Source organism: Nesoenas mayeri (assembly GCF_963082525.1).
Source record: "Nesoenas mayeri genome assembly, chromosome: 9".
In the NCBI taxonomy this organism is placed as follows: Eukaryota; Metazoa; Chordata; class Aves; order Columbiformes; family Columbidae; genus Nesoenas; species Nesoenas mayeri.
In genome coordinates this window covers 18,465,961-18,480,663 of record NC_137557.1, presented here as the reverse complement: position 1 = coordinate 18,480,663, position 14,703 = coordinate 18,465,961, and the positions used below count along the sequence as shown (strand labels likewise).

The window sequence follows — 14,703 nt, the reverse complement described above, 5'->3', positions numbered from 1 at the left end:
GCACAGCCAGACCCCTGGTTTGATCTCTGTGTGCCAACCCCTCAGCACACAGGACCTCATCCTGCGTCTCTTCATGGTGTGAGGGGCTGTGTTCAACCTGCAGCTGCAGGTGTCTTCACTGGCCCTTGGCATCACATTTCAGCCCCAAAGCACAAGGTATTCCCAGCCCTCCAGATCAGCCGGTCCGCCCTTGTCCTTCACATCTCCCTTTTAGGCCTCTCCCCCAGAACACACTGTTGTGGCTTCAGATGGGTATCAGGTTCAGGCTTTAAAACTATAATCAGAGGAGGCAGAGAGTTCTGGCTCCCTTGAGGCCAGGAGCACAGCTGCTTCTCCAGGCAGGACCCACAGCCTGAAGAACTGTCCCATTTCCAAGTGGGTCTGAAGGAAACCTCAAGGGAGCTCCAGACCCAGGGCTTCTCCAGCACCTCTGAAATCTTCCCCCTCCTGCTGCAGGGCCAGGTTTTGCAGGATCTGCCAATGCACTCGCATCATCTCTTGTCTCATCCACTGCCAAGCGAGCAGAATCCTCACAAGCGTCTGCAAGTGAATTAATCAGCTCTGCCCTTTAAGCATTCCTGCACAGCAGCTGCAGGAATAAATGGTTCCTATAATGGCTTTTCTTCAGGAAAAACTGCTCCTATTGACCCAGCCCAGCCAGGACCTGCCTTTGCTGGTCAGAGCTCAGAGGATGCCAGGCCCCTATCCTACTGCTGGCCCCCAAAGGGGCACCTTGCTGCTTGTGGGGCCCAGGGCTCTGTGGCACATGTGACATTGCAACCAGTGTGTGAGAGGTGGCTCAGCATCACCATTTAGTGCAGACCCAGGGACAGGTGGGGAAGGACCACGAGAGAAGGAATTAGGAGCCCAGGGCTGGCTGTGCAGGAGAAATGGGGTCCCTACAACTATCTAATGCTCATCCTTTGGTTTGTCTCCCCTATACAGGAGCGAAATGAAGCGCTGGATGATTTCGCTTGCCCCAAACAGGAGAACCAAGTTCGTGTCGTTTACATCCAGACTTGTTGGTAAGACACACAGCAGGGGAGCCAGGAGCTCCTCATCCCTATCTCCAGGCACCTTCTTCTGCCCTGATCTCAGACCATCCCAGGCCTGGGACCTCTGCTGAAGGTGAACCCTCCTCCCTGGGCTCCCCTTGCGTTTCCACTGTTGACACCCACTTGTCTGTGGGCCTGGCCCAGACCTTGCTCCCTGCCAGCCTGGGCTGCACCAGCACCCTCCCTCCCACCCCAACTGCTCACGGGTGGCACTGCGGTGATCCCTCCTGGTCCCCATGGCTGGACACCCCTTGGCCTCTGCAGGGGCCAGAGTGACCATTCACAGAGCTCACGGTGCTGCACTCGCCTGAGCTGTTCTGTCCTCACTCTCGCCCTGTTCCCTGGCAGACTGCCCGCAGATCCAGTGCGTCCACCCATACGTGGCCCAGCAGCCAGACGAGCTGTCCTTGGAACTGGCTGACGTCCTCAACATCCTGGACAAGACAGATGACGGTACAGGGGACAGGTTGAGGTTGGGGCAGCCCTGTGGAAAGGTGGGCAACACTTGAGGCAGGTGGCTGCCAAACAGACAGGAGGGGTGCCCTCCAGCCAGGGAGAGACCCCGGCCTTGGCACCTCCGCTGAGAGCACTACTGCCTCCTCCCAAACCTCAGCAAACCCTGGCTGCCCTGAGCTGTGACAATGCTGACACAGCCACCCTGGCACAGGCTGTGGGCCATGGCAGGGCTGCCACAGCCACCCAGGATGTATCCAGAGCTGTTCTTACCTTGATGATGCTTCACAGCCACCTGGTCCTGGTCTCTGGGGTGCACATGTAGATGGGGAACTCCATCACATTAGGTCTCTGCTACATCAGGGGCAGCAACACCTGCTTTCTGCTGTCATCCCTTTAGCCACTTGTCCAAAGACAGGGCTGCTCAGGCAAGTGGGCCCCCTTGGCTTGATTTACAAACTTAGTCTGCTCCAGCACAGGTCTCTAAGCAGCCTCCAGAAAGCACTGGCAGCTCTATGGGCTCGTTCCAGTGCAACTGTCCAAGTGCAGGAGCAAGGAAGAGCCAATCCTTCCCCACACTTAAACCTGTCTCTGTCTCTGCTCAGGCTGGATATTTGGGGAGCGTCTTCATGACCAGGAGAGGGGCTGGTTCCCCAGTTCTATGGGGGAGGAAATCCTGAACCCCAAAATCCGAGCTCAGAACCTGAAGGAGTGTTTCCGGGTGCACAAGTCGGATGACAGTCAGCGGAGGAAACTGGGCAGCAGAAACCGTCAATGACCGCTGGTGTCCCCGCATCTGCAGTGCCTCTGGGAGAGGGGCCGAGGATGGAGGCTGAGCTGGGAGGAGGAGGTGGCAGTGCTGTGGGACACAGTGCAGGACCTGCCGTGCCAGACCAGGCACATGCACCCCTGAACAGCCAGACTGTGTAGCTCCTGGGCTTCCCACTATGCTTCCTGTGACGCTGATCCTTCCTTAGAGATCAGTGCTTCAAACAGGCTAAAATAACCCTTTTCCAGGCACATTGTAAAGCCCCAAAGAGCACAAGCCAAACAGACACAGAGTGAGAGCCACCAGGTGCTGGCCAGCTGAGCCCAGTTCCCCACAAATGTGTGAGATGGGGCTCGTCAGGCCACTTGGCAAAGGCACATGGCCACAAATGTAACTCAGCAATGAACATCACCCAGTTTGAGCACTTACAGCTCATTGCCACCTTTTGAGTTTGGGGCCCTCCTAAAGCTGCAACTTACAGGGGCAGGAAGCGAAGCAAAGGAGCCGTCTCGCAGCCTGTCACACAGCCACTTGACACCAGCCTGGGATGAGCCCTGTGAACTCCACCTGCTGCAAAGTTGCTGGGCCCATTCCCACTGAGAGACCCCCAGCCTGCTCCCGAATGCTCTGAAATGCTCTGTACCCAGCCCCACTCCAGCAGCAGCTCCACCTTGCCAGCCCTGACCCATGTCTCTACCTGCCTGGTGGACTTAAAACACATGGAATCATAGAACAGTTTGGGTTGGAAGGGATCTTCCAAGATCATCTAGTTCACACCTGGGCTCTGCCTATCAGTCATCCTTTTCCTGAACTGGCATCCCTCCACAGAAGAAGCACGGTACCATGGCCTTTCCCAGTTGATCCGGCACTTGCAGTCTCTGCTGCCCCTGTGCCAGCGCCTCCCTGCTCTACACCACATACCACGGCGGCACCAGAGGACCCGGGCTGCCACACAGCAGGCAAGGGATGTTACCCCAGGAGCTGCTGTCCTGCATGCTTGTAACCCACACCCACAGCTGCGCACACGAGCTCTCTGTACAGGCTCAACTCCGTGTATATACAAAATCCTCTGTCGCCAGCAGAAATGGATCATCACTCCTTCCAGCTGCAGCACTGAGCATCGCATGAAGCCCAAGGTGCAGCACTGAGATGGGCCAGGGGACAGACCCACAGCAGCCACCTGTTGTTCAGCAGCCTTGCTCTGAACAGCCCCACACATGGCCTTGGCCACAGGCTGTTCCCAGTCTGTAGCCAGCATCCATCAGGGACAGCGATGATTTGGTATCTTTCTGTAACACTGCAAAGGAGAGTCTTCCAGGCACTGTGGCCTGTGCTGCCACGGTTACGCTTGACAAGGGGATGGAAAGCAGCCGCCTGCCCACAGAGCCACACACAGAGCAGAGGAGCACGGCCATGCTGGTGGCAGCAAGGGGAGGACACAGGACACCAGGGAGACGCTGGCTCTGGAGCTGGTCCATGGGCTACATGGGGTGTGAGACGGGAGCCAACTGAGGGTCAGGGCTGTCCGCAGGGCTGTCCTGGGCACTGCCGCCCCGAGTCAGCCCTGCCCTGGCGGGGGGGGCTGCAGCCAGCCCCCAGGACAGAACAGCAGCAAAGGGGTTCCCCTCTCAGGCCCAGCTTACTGCCATCATATGACAACAGCTGCGCTTGCCCTGGCCACCTGCCAGTACCCAGTCCAGAGCTGCAGCCAGGACCGGACCACAGCCTCCAGCCTGGTGCAATGGTGTGTCCCTGTGAAATGAGCCCAAGTCAGGTCACCCTGCAGGCAGCTGAATACAACCAAACCTCCAGCTAAGGGTCTAAGACCTTGCAGCAGCCACAAATTCTCTAATGCAAAATCCAGATGATCTCTAGCTCTAAGAAGTCCTTAAAATTACCTGAGAAATTGGCACATCCCAGATCTTCCAGCTTTGCAGCCCAGCAGCCAGCCCAGTACAGCCCCACACACCCACCTGGGATGTTTCTCACAGCACAGAAATCTCCCTCGCCCATCAGAAACAGCTCTGGGACTGACCCAGGCTCCCCAGGGCCAGGACACCAGTTCCTCGCTGCAAGGAGAGGGGCCCTGGGCTGCCATGCACTGTCCCATGACCCACCACCAAGCCCTGGGACTACCCCCAGCCCCTCTTGCTCCATTGTGACTTTTTAGGACTCCAAGCCCCAGGCACAGGCTGTGTCATTTTCAGGCACCAAGTGGCACCCAGTGTTATTTCCTCAGACCCAGCCCTGCACGCCTCCATTCCAGTGGTCTCAAGTGTTGTCCAGGGCCAGGCCTGGGGCCCACAAACATGGGCTGGAGCCCTCCCGGCCCCCGCCGGGCTGCCTCAGCGAACTGAAGGGAACTTCTTGTCGTCTCGTTTTTCCGTGTGATGAAATATAGCTGAACAAGCCAGCGCCAAAGCAACATGTGTACATCTTCTTCCTCTCCTCACATCAACTGCTCGCTGCCTCCCCAGTGCAAATGGTGGGGGGCAACCGGCCCAAATACAGCGGGTGGAAGGGGGCTGAACGTGAACATGGGGCAGGATGAGACCAGGGCAATACCAGGGTGGTTTACACCAACTGAACAACCCCTCAGAAGGACAGCTGTGCAAGGTGATGCCCAACACTCTGACCACCACCTGGGTGACACCATGAGAGCTGTTGCCAGCTCAAAGCCACTCACTGCTCAGGTCCCTCCTGCCTGTGGGGGTGACACCGGCTGCTGCAGCCAAGCCTGCCAGATCTCTGCACTCAGGAGATCTGCATGTTAAGAGCACGGAGCACTGCAGGCTGCAGCTTTGCTGCCTGGCACAGAGCCCAGTGCCCTTTGCTGCATCCACGGCTGCATTTCTCTGCAAGGGGCCTCAGGCAGATGGGGAGCAGGAGCAGTTGAGGGCAGGAGACGGGCTGGTTGTAATACAGAAAAATCTTTTATTGAGCTCAGGAGGCAGAGAACTTTCTCAGCGTGATGACGACCAAGGCCACAAGCACAGACGTACCCAGGAGAGAGGCGATGACAATGGCACCGATAGCTCCAGGCCCCAGTGAGCCTGCAAAGACAGAGAACAAGGTGGTGTGAGGTCAGCAGAGCCAGTGGGTCCCAGATGGGAAGGTCTGTGGGCATCATGCACATCCAGCAAATCTGCAGCCACACCTCTGCCCTGGAAGGGGCATGGTCATGGCCATGGTGGCCATGTTCCCATGTCCCCACACAGCTGAGATACTGTGCCCCAGCAGTATCAAGCTCTTGGGCAGGGTGTTGGAACCAGCCACCGGCCCCTTAGACACCTTCTGGTGACAGGGACAGCTGCCACAAAGCAGGTCTTTGGTGCTCAGCTTTCTTGTGAACACCCACGCAAAGATTCACTTTGCTTGTTACAGAACCACATCACAACAGGTGTTTGCTGTAGCTCAGGAGCCAGGGAAGGTGCTCACATTCCCCATTTGACAAGCTTTAAGCACACTCCTGCCTGGAGAGCTCTGCCTGTGCTCAGGGCTCCTTTTTGCAGGTACCTGCTGTGACAGGTCAGACCCAGGGCAGGAGGAAAGGCCTCAGCAGCTGCTCTGGGGCTGCTGAGCACCCTGCAGCAGAGGCTTTTTGGCATGGAAGTCTCCCTGAGCAGACAATACAGGTGCGCTCTCCCACCCCAGCAACATGGCTGGGGACAGGCCACCTCAAACAGCTCCTGGGAGGTGACATAAAGAGCAAATGCACAGTGCAGATGCCCCATGCCCGTGGTGCAACCACATACCATCCCCGGCGTCCAGCCGGTGCAGGTGGGTGGTGTCCTCGGGCTCCAGCTCGGAGGTGTATGGGGGAAATGCGGTGGCATCTGATGGCTGGGCTGTGGTGGTGGCCGCATCGAAGGGGCCGGCTCCAGAGGGTAACTCAGGCGGCTCGTTCCAGAGGGTGGGGACCGGGCCCTGCGGGTACTCTGCTGGGAGACAAGCAGCCACGGTCACTTCTGGGCACAGGTGGCCCTGGCCAGGTGACAGCCACAGGCTCCAGCTGCCTGCCAAGTGCCCTGGGGTGGATGGAGGGTGATCCCAGGGCTGAGAAACACTAAGGGGCAGAGCCCTCCTCCAAAAGGGCACTGACCCCTGGTGCCAGCTGAAGGCAATGCCCATGCCCCACTGTAAAACCATGCTGCCGCAGGCTTTTGTGGCAACCCAGCGTATGCACAGCACACATGGGACAACAGGGAGCTCTCCACAACCACGCCACCTTGGCTCGTGCACAAACAGACACTGCGTGCACAGGCACAGACAGTTTGCCCATGGGGACCAGGCTGGGAGGGGCTGTCACATTCCTGCAGCAGGCAGAGGCCAACCGGCCACCTGCGCTGGCCAAATTCAGGACACTCCAGGGCCTTTCTGTCCTGCACCACCAGCCTATGTGGTGTAGGCTGCTGGACGCACTGGCACTGCACAGGACACGGCTCCCCCAGCTTGGAGCCCCAGAGCCTCGACCTCCTCGTGCCCCACCTCCATGCCGTGCTGGCGAGATGAAAGCAGGGCCAGGCTCCGTTTGATGTTATTTCTTCCCACTGTGGGGTCGGGGACCAAACCAGAGAGCCCTCCCTGTCTGTGTGTGGTTGCGCCGAGCGCTCCCTGTCAATGCCCGGCTTGTTCAGCTGAGCCCCAGCAGGAGCGGGAGACATTCCTCAGGTCCCTGCCGAAACCACTGGGAATGTTGCACTGGGATAGAGGAAAAAAAAAAAAAAGAAGGGGGCAAAAAACCCCAAATCTAACAGCATCCACCACGAGGGCCCAACTGAAGTGACACGATGGTTGCCTGGGATAGGAAAAAGGGCAGCAGAGGAGCCAGAGCAACCAGCCTGGGCTCCTTGGGGCAAGGCACAGAGGCATCTGCAGGCACCCCGGCTCTGACACACAGTCTCTTGGTGTACAAGGGGCGCTTGGAGACTCGCCCCAGTGCCATTGCAGCTCTCTGTGACCCAGCAAGAGAGGTGGCAGCAGCACATCTCAGCAGTGCCAGCCCCAGCTTTGAGTACCCGGAGCCCTCCCTGCCTCCCACAGGCAGCCGGCACTTGGTGGGAGGAGAGCAAGCTGAAGAATCGGCGCTAACGGGCTCCACCACACTGTGCTCTCCCATAGGAGCCCTGTACCAAAAGAAACAGAAGGGCCCACACCGAAACACTCACCTCTGCTGCCTGCATGGTTTGTGCTAGGGCTTACCGCAGGGCTCACATCAAAGAGCAGCTCCCGTTATCCCTGGAGCTGTGCAAGGCTGCCTGCAGACCTGGGAACACAGCAAGGTTCCAGACTAGTTCTGGAAAGTCCTTTCTGCAGCCACAAAAGCTACAGGGTTTTCAGCGAGACAGGTGCCAGGTTTAATTCTGACCCAACAAGCAAGGAGGCAAAGAACCGCGACTCTGAGGCCTGTGCCAGTTAACCCAGGCAGTAACAGCATACAGTAGGCCAGCCTACACGGGGAGAAGCTGCAGCAGCAGCAAATCCCATGTTCCCACACACACAGTACATCTGTAGTCACTGCAGCAGAGGTGGATCTCAGGTCCCCTGTATGAACACACAAGAGGTTTGTGCTCCATGAGGGCTCCCCAGAAACACCTGAGCCCCTTGCAGAGCCCTTCCCGACCCATCCTGCAAAACCAGCCAGCAGAGCTGGAGACTCGCATCCCATCCAGAAGCTCCATCTCCAGCGGACCTCTCCTCCACAAATCCTGTGGTTTAGCTATCAGGGACAGATCAGGATGAAGCACAGAATTTAGTGGGTAAATGCAGTTAACACGACAGGGAAAGGAAGCGAGCAGAGCTGGGGCTGTTCAGTCAGCAGCAGTGCCAGTAGGAAGCTGTTGGTTTAGGCACAGACCAAATGTACCTCACGCTTTTGAAGCCCCATTCCAGGCTGCTTTGGCACATGGAGAAACTCCACACAGAAGAGCAACACTCCAGTTACAACCTTCGTGACTATGTCAACAGCCCCAGGGCCAGCACCAACACCACGGCCATTCCCATCAGCAGGGAGAACATCGTTGTTGTATTTCCCAATAATGTTTTTCTCTCCAAAGCCAGAAGAGCTGGGTGTACCCTCGTGTCTGACCAGGGGAGGAAAGGCGTCAATTCAGATGATCTGTAACAGCCGCAGGCACCATCCAGGCTCTGCAGGACCCAAGGAGAGTCTTCCCAGCTCTCTGTTCTCAAAGGGATGAGGAGGGAGCGCTATTCCTTTCAACCATAGCGCAAAGGCTCCTTTTCTAACCAGACCCACAGGTCCCAGAAAGTCTCTTCTGTCCCCAGTGCACCTAATTCCTGACAAATTTATTGCAGGTCTCTTCAAGCAGGGCACAGAGCTTATATTTGATAACCGAGAGGAAACGGTCTAATTTGTTTATGATCTCAGTGATTTTTAAGACCTGGATAGCTTCTGGATATGTATTTTGTTAATTCCCCTCACCTGATTAAAACACGCTCTCAGTTCTCCCTCACAGAAAGACCAGAGTGTGCTACACACGAGTTTTCTATCCTGAGTTCTTGCGGTTTTACCTTAACGGCTCTTCCACCAAGGGAAACACAACTCCTTTCAGTCAGGTCTAGTGCCTCCCTAGCAGTTGTCAGCTCAGAAGCAGCAGCAGCAGCAGAATCGTGCACATACATAAAGTGAAATACCTGCATCTTAACACCATCAAGAGCCAGGGCTTGCTGATGGGTCTTCTCTTCAGTCCCTGCACCTCGGTGCTGTCACAGCAGGCACACAGGGCAGGGGAAATGCAAAGCCAAACACAAGCAGAATCCCCAGAGGAAGGCACTCGCAGGCAAGTCCTCCTGAGCCAACTGCTGCAGCCCAGGAGAACCAACAACTTTCCTTCAAAGACTTGCCTTTGATTTTTCCCTCCCTAAACTAACCATGTGCCTCCATAAATCCACCTGTGTGAGAAGCCCAAACACCCATCCTACTATCTGCACACACCCAGCTGGTTTCTTCAACAACCAGAGTCACCAGTTGTCCTCTCTACACACACTATTACTAAGGTGTGCCCCTACTCAAGGGACACTCTCCTGTTGGGTACACTGCGGCATGGGACCTGATTCAGGAGGCTGCTGTTTTACGTGACCACCTCAAGTCCCTCTTCTTTCTGGGCTCAGTTTCTCTGTGCATAAGCAAGACTCCAGGACTATACTACACTGCACAGTCTCCCTCTCTCCAGCACAGCTTAGTTTCAAGTGAGGTCAGAAAAAAGGAAGAAAATACCAGTTACTACACTATAAAGAAACAGATTGGGAGTTTTCTGAATGGTGCAGGGACCCACCAGGACTTCAGTGAGATCCAGGATGGATGACACCAAAGGCAGCTTGACAAAAACACGATTTCTATGTTCAATCAGAAGGAGGTGGGTGAGCTGCCAGCACGGTGACATGGCAGCAGCTGCCCCAGATACTCAGTGGCTGAAAGAGAAGAGCGGAAAAGTCTCCACAAGCAATAGCTCTTGAGGAAGCCGATCAAATCCGAATGATCCTTCAAGACAAGGGCCAACCAGAACCTCTCCACAGGTGGCCTGCAAGACCTCAAGGCAGGCAGATGTGGCCAAACATCTTCATGCCCAGAGATCACTCACCAATGACCAGTACTCTTCCTGGTACAAGCATCTCATCATCCTCACAGCCTTTCAACAGGAAATGACAATGAGACTTTCCTCCTCTATCAGGTGACAAGTTTACACTTACAGTGACAGAAACGAGAGCTCAGTAGGACACAGATGCTCAGTGGTCCTGGGAAAGAGGGAAGGGCAGCTGCTGTAACCTGCACATGGCACAGAGTTTCTCCAGTCACAACAGTTTACAGGTCCAACTTCATGGCACCCAACGTCCTTTCTCAGAACGTGATGGTTTTTATTCCTAATTACAGATTTTTGTGTATTTGTGTTACATCCATTACATGGAGGAGGGAAAGGTTACAGTCACCTGCTGCTTCCTGGAGCACTCTCCACCTCCAGCCATAGCACTGGGAGCCGGTGCTCATGTCAGTAAATTCCTCAGGAGCACTGGTGCTGAGCATGGTTGACTAACAGTCTACAAAGACTTGCTCTAAGTCTGGATGGATCCATTGGATCAACTGCATCCGTTTAAGAAATTTGCCTGACAAAAACAACGTACTACTTCTCACATTCTAATACTTGAACTTTAAAAGCTTCCTAATAATCTTTTATTCTCCTGTTGCTGAAAATGAAGACACACGAGCTGCTACAGAATGATGTCCTTGGACCAAGTCTTCTGTATGTTTTCCTTTGGCATAATAAAGACTATCTCCTGCTCTGCTACTTTTTTCCCCTGTACACATTGTGATGTGCTATAGCAGTATAATGTATTTCCACATTAGCTCAAAACAAAGGAACTCATGAGCCTACAATCACAGTTTAGCTACAAAATATACACACGATTTGGAAGCCAGGGCCTTGCCAAGGCTTTTTACTCACTTCCACTTCCCTTGGAGCTCATGATCCATTAAGTGAATTGAAACTGGCTTTGCTAATAGGAAAAAAAAATTCCATTCTTTACAATCCTCCTAAGTTCCACTTGGGTTTGGAGAAAGAAGCAGAGAGGATTTGGGTGTGCAGAAGGCCCTTGGACTGGCTCTGTTTCCTGATGCACCTAGGTAACATGGGACAAAGAGGGTTAAAAACTCAGTTGTTTCCCCATCTTTGAAAAAAGGGATGTTGAGGAAAAGCTTAGTAACTTGAAGGAGAAATTCACACTTTCTCCAGTCACAGAGCCCTCAGACATCGTCCAGGAAACCAGACTGGCTGGGCAAGAAGCTGGATTGAGGTACATGACCCAGCAGCACCCCAAAAGTGCTCTGACTGCTACCCCCAGATGGGAACCTTGGCTGGCAGAGATCCTTCACATCTCGCTGAACTCCTGAGCACTCACTCGAAGGTTTTGGTGGGTTTTAGCTCCCAGTCACCACTGCGATAAATTTAAATCCAACGAGGAAGGAAAAACTCTTTCTGGACCTCAGGTCTGCGCGGCCAGTGCCAGCTGCCATCCTCTCCAGGGCAGACTCTGCTCACCATGGAGGGCTTTGCCATGGAAAGTACGAGGTGCTGAGACGGGAGGTGAACTCTGAGGCCAGCAACGGGCTGTCCGGCCCCAGGTAGCCACAGCGGGCTCAGGGCCAGCGCAGGGATGAAAAGGGGCCTTCACAGGGAGCACAAAGGGCAGCCTGTGACGGGCCAGCACTGGCAGCTCAAGTGTGGAGCAGCACGGAGCGTTTCGGTGCTGACGAACGTTAAATAAACTTGTTTACAGAAAGGCAGGGCTGCATGTGTATGCACGGAGACCAGAGGGCTGTCTGTGTGCCCTTCCCTTCTCCATCTGCACAAGGCAGGAAATTTCCTTTTCTAATGGGGAGAAAAGCAGAAAAAAATTCCACTATGCACTAAAAGCCCCTGTATTGAGGGGAGGTAGGTACCCCTCCAACTCCTGATGCAACAGAAAATCCTTTCTGCTCCTGGGATGGCTTCTCATACAGGCTGGTTTCCTCATGTCCTGTTCTGAGGCAGCAGAAAAGAACAAATTTAAGAGGGCCCCAAGCCTCTAAAATGTGACAGAGAAAACGTGGGGTCTCTCCTACGCCCCAGGATCAGAATGTTGCATGTACAGAGCTCCTCAGAGCTACTGGCCTCACTGCACAAGAGAGACTCATCCAGTAAAAGAATCAAGTGAACTTGGGGTGTTTCGCGGGAGCAAAGTGACACCGGGAGACAGCGACAGTTTGGTACAAGCCATAGCAGCAATGCTGAGCCGAGAGCAAGTACACAGGAAAGCTGGCAAGACAGGAGACAGAGCAAATATGCGCCGAATATTGGAAACTTAAGATAGCGTAAAGGAAACCCTAGCTCAGAGAGGAAGCAGATCAAATTTTCACTGGAAATGAATCAATTTCTGCAGAGTGAAGTACTGTTAACAGTTAAGAATAAAACTTACCTGGTTTTGGGGAAGACGACTGCCACTGCTTTGGGAACATGAACAAGCTATGAACTGAAACTGTGCTTAAGCAATTAATGTTCCACTATGGAAAAATCAAAGCTCAGGATTTGAGAAAGAAAACATCCACTTTTGAGTGCTCATTTCTTAGTTACTCCAAAGGTTTCCCAGTAAGAAAGTGTCCTGCAAGGGATGGATCTGCAGGGGAAATACTACAGTGATTCTGCTCTTGGATCCGCACGCATTCCAGCTAGGTAATTTCCCTACCTGTATGAAAGCTCCTTTAAAAATAAATAATTTCATCTGTTAGAGGGCTGGCCAGGATCTCCCTGCAAGGTGATGCTCAGGACAAACTGCAAGGGACCTGCAATCCAGCCTTGCTCCAGGTCCTGGAAGGCAGGACAGGAATTCAGGAAAACAAGTGCTGTGTTCTTGCCTGTTATTTTGGCTTGAGCCATCCATACCTTTGGCCTCACCTGAGCTCAGGAAAGAGGCTTTGAGGGAAGGCAGCTCCCCGAGGAGTTGCTGTCCGTATGCTCATAGCCCATCTATGGAGATGGTCAGAGAGCTGGTTTTCCCTCACTGTGAAACCCTCTCAGATCAGCCTTTGAAGCCAGTTGTGCCTTCGGTTCCCTTCAACTCTGTGAAAGGTGTGAGCAGATAAAGCTGAAATTACCAGCCGCCTCCTTAAAACATCACACCTCACAGAATAAGCATCTCTCATTAACCATCCCCATCACCTCGCTGGAGCCAGAGCCACATACCTTCCCAGCACTACCGCCCCTCACTGCACCCAGCTCCAGAAAACTCAGTTTAGATGCACCTTTCTGCCTTTGACCAAGCCAAGTGCTTTCATCAACACGTTCACATTGCTATTTACAGTGGCTGCAAAGGGCTCTGCTGTAGCAGAAAGCACAGAAGGAACCAGAAATCGGCGCATATTCTTCTGCCAAAGAACAATGTTTAAAGATTGTAACTTTTCCTGCCATTTAAAGCAGTCAGAAAACCTGTCCCCATCAACTGTTGAGAGCTCTCTGTCTGCTGCTGACTGACCTGCCTGCCGATGCACTGCTGCTAATGCTTGGAGCTGCTACTGCTACTCAGCTTCAGAAAAATTACACAGGATTTTCTCCATTTTCCTCAAGAGCAACATGGTCTGAGGATGGAGAATATAGTTTTACTCACCACCAGCCACCAATGCCAAATCTAGTTTCCATTACTCAATTCTAATTCAATAAGTACTTATGGATGTTTTTAGGGGAGGGAGAGAAAATATGCAAGGAGAGGAGATGGAGAGGCAGGTTAGTAAAAGATCTCCCGCACTTTTGGGCTTTAAATGCAGACAGAGCTCCTTACCTGCCAGCACAGCAGGGACCAGGATGCCGACCAACGTTAGCAGGACCAGACACAGGACTTTGTGGTAGGGCATGGCTTCCCTCGGGAAAGGCAGCAGGAATTCTTAAAGTTCTTCAAAGTACAAAACAACTTGGAAGTTTCACTGGTACAATAAAAACTTTGTCCAGTCAGGTAAAAAAATATAAAAATAAATAAATTCTTCCCAACAGAGCAAGTGGATGGAGAGAGCGCAAAGCCCAGCGGAGAGCTGCTCTCTCTGGCTCGCAGAGCACACACCTCCTCCCCAGGCAGCTCCACCCTCCCAATCCCTGCCTGCAACCCCACAGGCAGCCAAAGTCGGAATTCGGCACCCATCACCCTACGAGGTCAGAGCCCTTCCTAGGGGACGTGGAGATGCTCCTGGAATGTCTGCCCCTTGTCCAGCCATCCCGTGGGGTGGGAAATAACACAAGACCCATTGAGGCAACAACCCCTGAATCCAAGCAAGGGCTCTGCCTGCTCCTCAATGCCCTTCCCATATTGGGCACAGCAAAGAGTAAGTGCCTCAATCTTGAGGCTAAAATGCTTCAAAATGGAGCCAGAGCAGCTCCATGGCATGTCATTTTGTGGGTGTAATACTTACCGAGGTGTATGAGGAGCTGTGTGTGGTCTCTGCTGGCAGAAGCGCCTGTTAAAAGCCTTCCAGGAGAGCTCCTTCGCCAGGCGAGGCCAGCAACCTCCTCAGATCCAAACTGCACGGACGCTGCCTCCTCCTGCAACCCGCTGCCACTCCGGCCCTCCCCAACAAGCGGGCTCACGAAAAGTTCACCACAGAGAAAACTGAGGTTTGTTTCAGATCACGCTCGCACTAGTAAGAAATTTGGAAAAGGATGAAGTGTACAAAACCACTCCACCTCAATGTCAGAGGATGGAAGAATTTCATTAGGATTTTTAAAAGTTGATACGAGGATTAAATACTTCACAGTTTCTGTTCAGAATAAGATGTAAGAGTACATAAACATCCCCCGTGTCAGATCTTTATGATCTGAAAATATGATGAGTAATTTTGTCTTAAATTTCAGATTCAGATTTTTCTGCTAAGGGATCTCTTTGCTTTTTGCT

The 14,703-nt window shown here is 53.5% G+C and overlaps 2 protein-coding genes across 4 annotated transcripts in view; one reads left to right on the top strand and one right to left on the bottom strand.

The window, feature by feature from the left end:
• Positions 1–2,286, top strand: part of NGEF (neuronal guanine nucleotide exchange factor) — a gene marked incomplete at both ends in the record, with an annotated part of 37,114 nt that extends 34,828 nt beyond the window's left edge. For both annotated transcript variants that reach the window (XM_080349719.1, XM_080349718.1), the window contains 3 exons: positions 946–1,025; positions 1,404–1,508; positions 2,114–2,286. In XM_080349719.1, coding sequence (XP_080205845.1) covers positions 946–1,025; positions 1,404–1,508; positions 2,114–2,286 — 358 coding nt within the window. The remainder of the gene's footprint in view (positions 1–945; positions 1,026–1,403; positions 1,509–2,113) is intronic.
• Positions 2,287–5,191: 2,905 nt separating this feature from the next.
• SNORC (secondary ossification center associated regulator of chondrocyte maturation) lies at positions 5,192–14,551 on the bottom strand. Of its 2 annotated transcripts, XM_080349511.1 has the most exons (4): positions 14,225–14,551; positions 13,603–13,713; positions 6,033–6,218; positions 5,192–5,330 (listed from the first exon to the last, which is right to left on the bottom strand). In XM_080349511.1, exons 2-4 carry the CDS (start codon positions 13,673–13,675, stop codon positions 5,221–5,223), a joined length of 369 nt encoding a protein of 122 aa, XP_080205637.1. In that variant the 5' UTR covers positions 13,676–13,713; positions 14,225–14,551; the 3' UTR covers positions 5,192–5,220. The 2 variants fall into 2 exon arrangements, with proteins under 2 accessions (XP_080205637.1, XP_080205636.1); XM_080349510.1 differs by lacking the exon at positions 14,225–14,551 and having other exon boundaries at positions 13,603–14,069.
• Between the last annotated feature and the right edge of the window lie 152 nt (positions 14,552–14,703).

Bases quoted from the DNA above. Each gene is read 5' to 3' on its own strand.
- SNORC (XM_080349511.1), bottom strand. From the start codon at position 13,675: ATGCCCTACCACAAAGTCCTGTGTCTGGTCCTGCTAACGTTGGTCGGC. The intron at 6,219-13,602 runs GTAAGGAGCTCT...CTTGTCTCCCAG, and splicing joins GGTCCCTGCTGTGCTGGCAG to CAGAGTACCCGCAGGGCCCG. The intron at 5,331-6,032 runs GTATGTGGTTGC...CTGTCTTTGCAG, and splicing joins CCGGCTGGACGCCGGGGATG to GCTCACTGGGGCCTGGAGCT.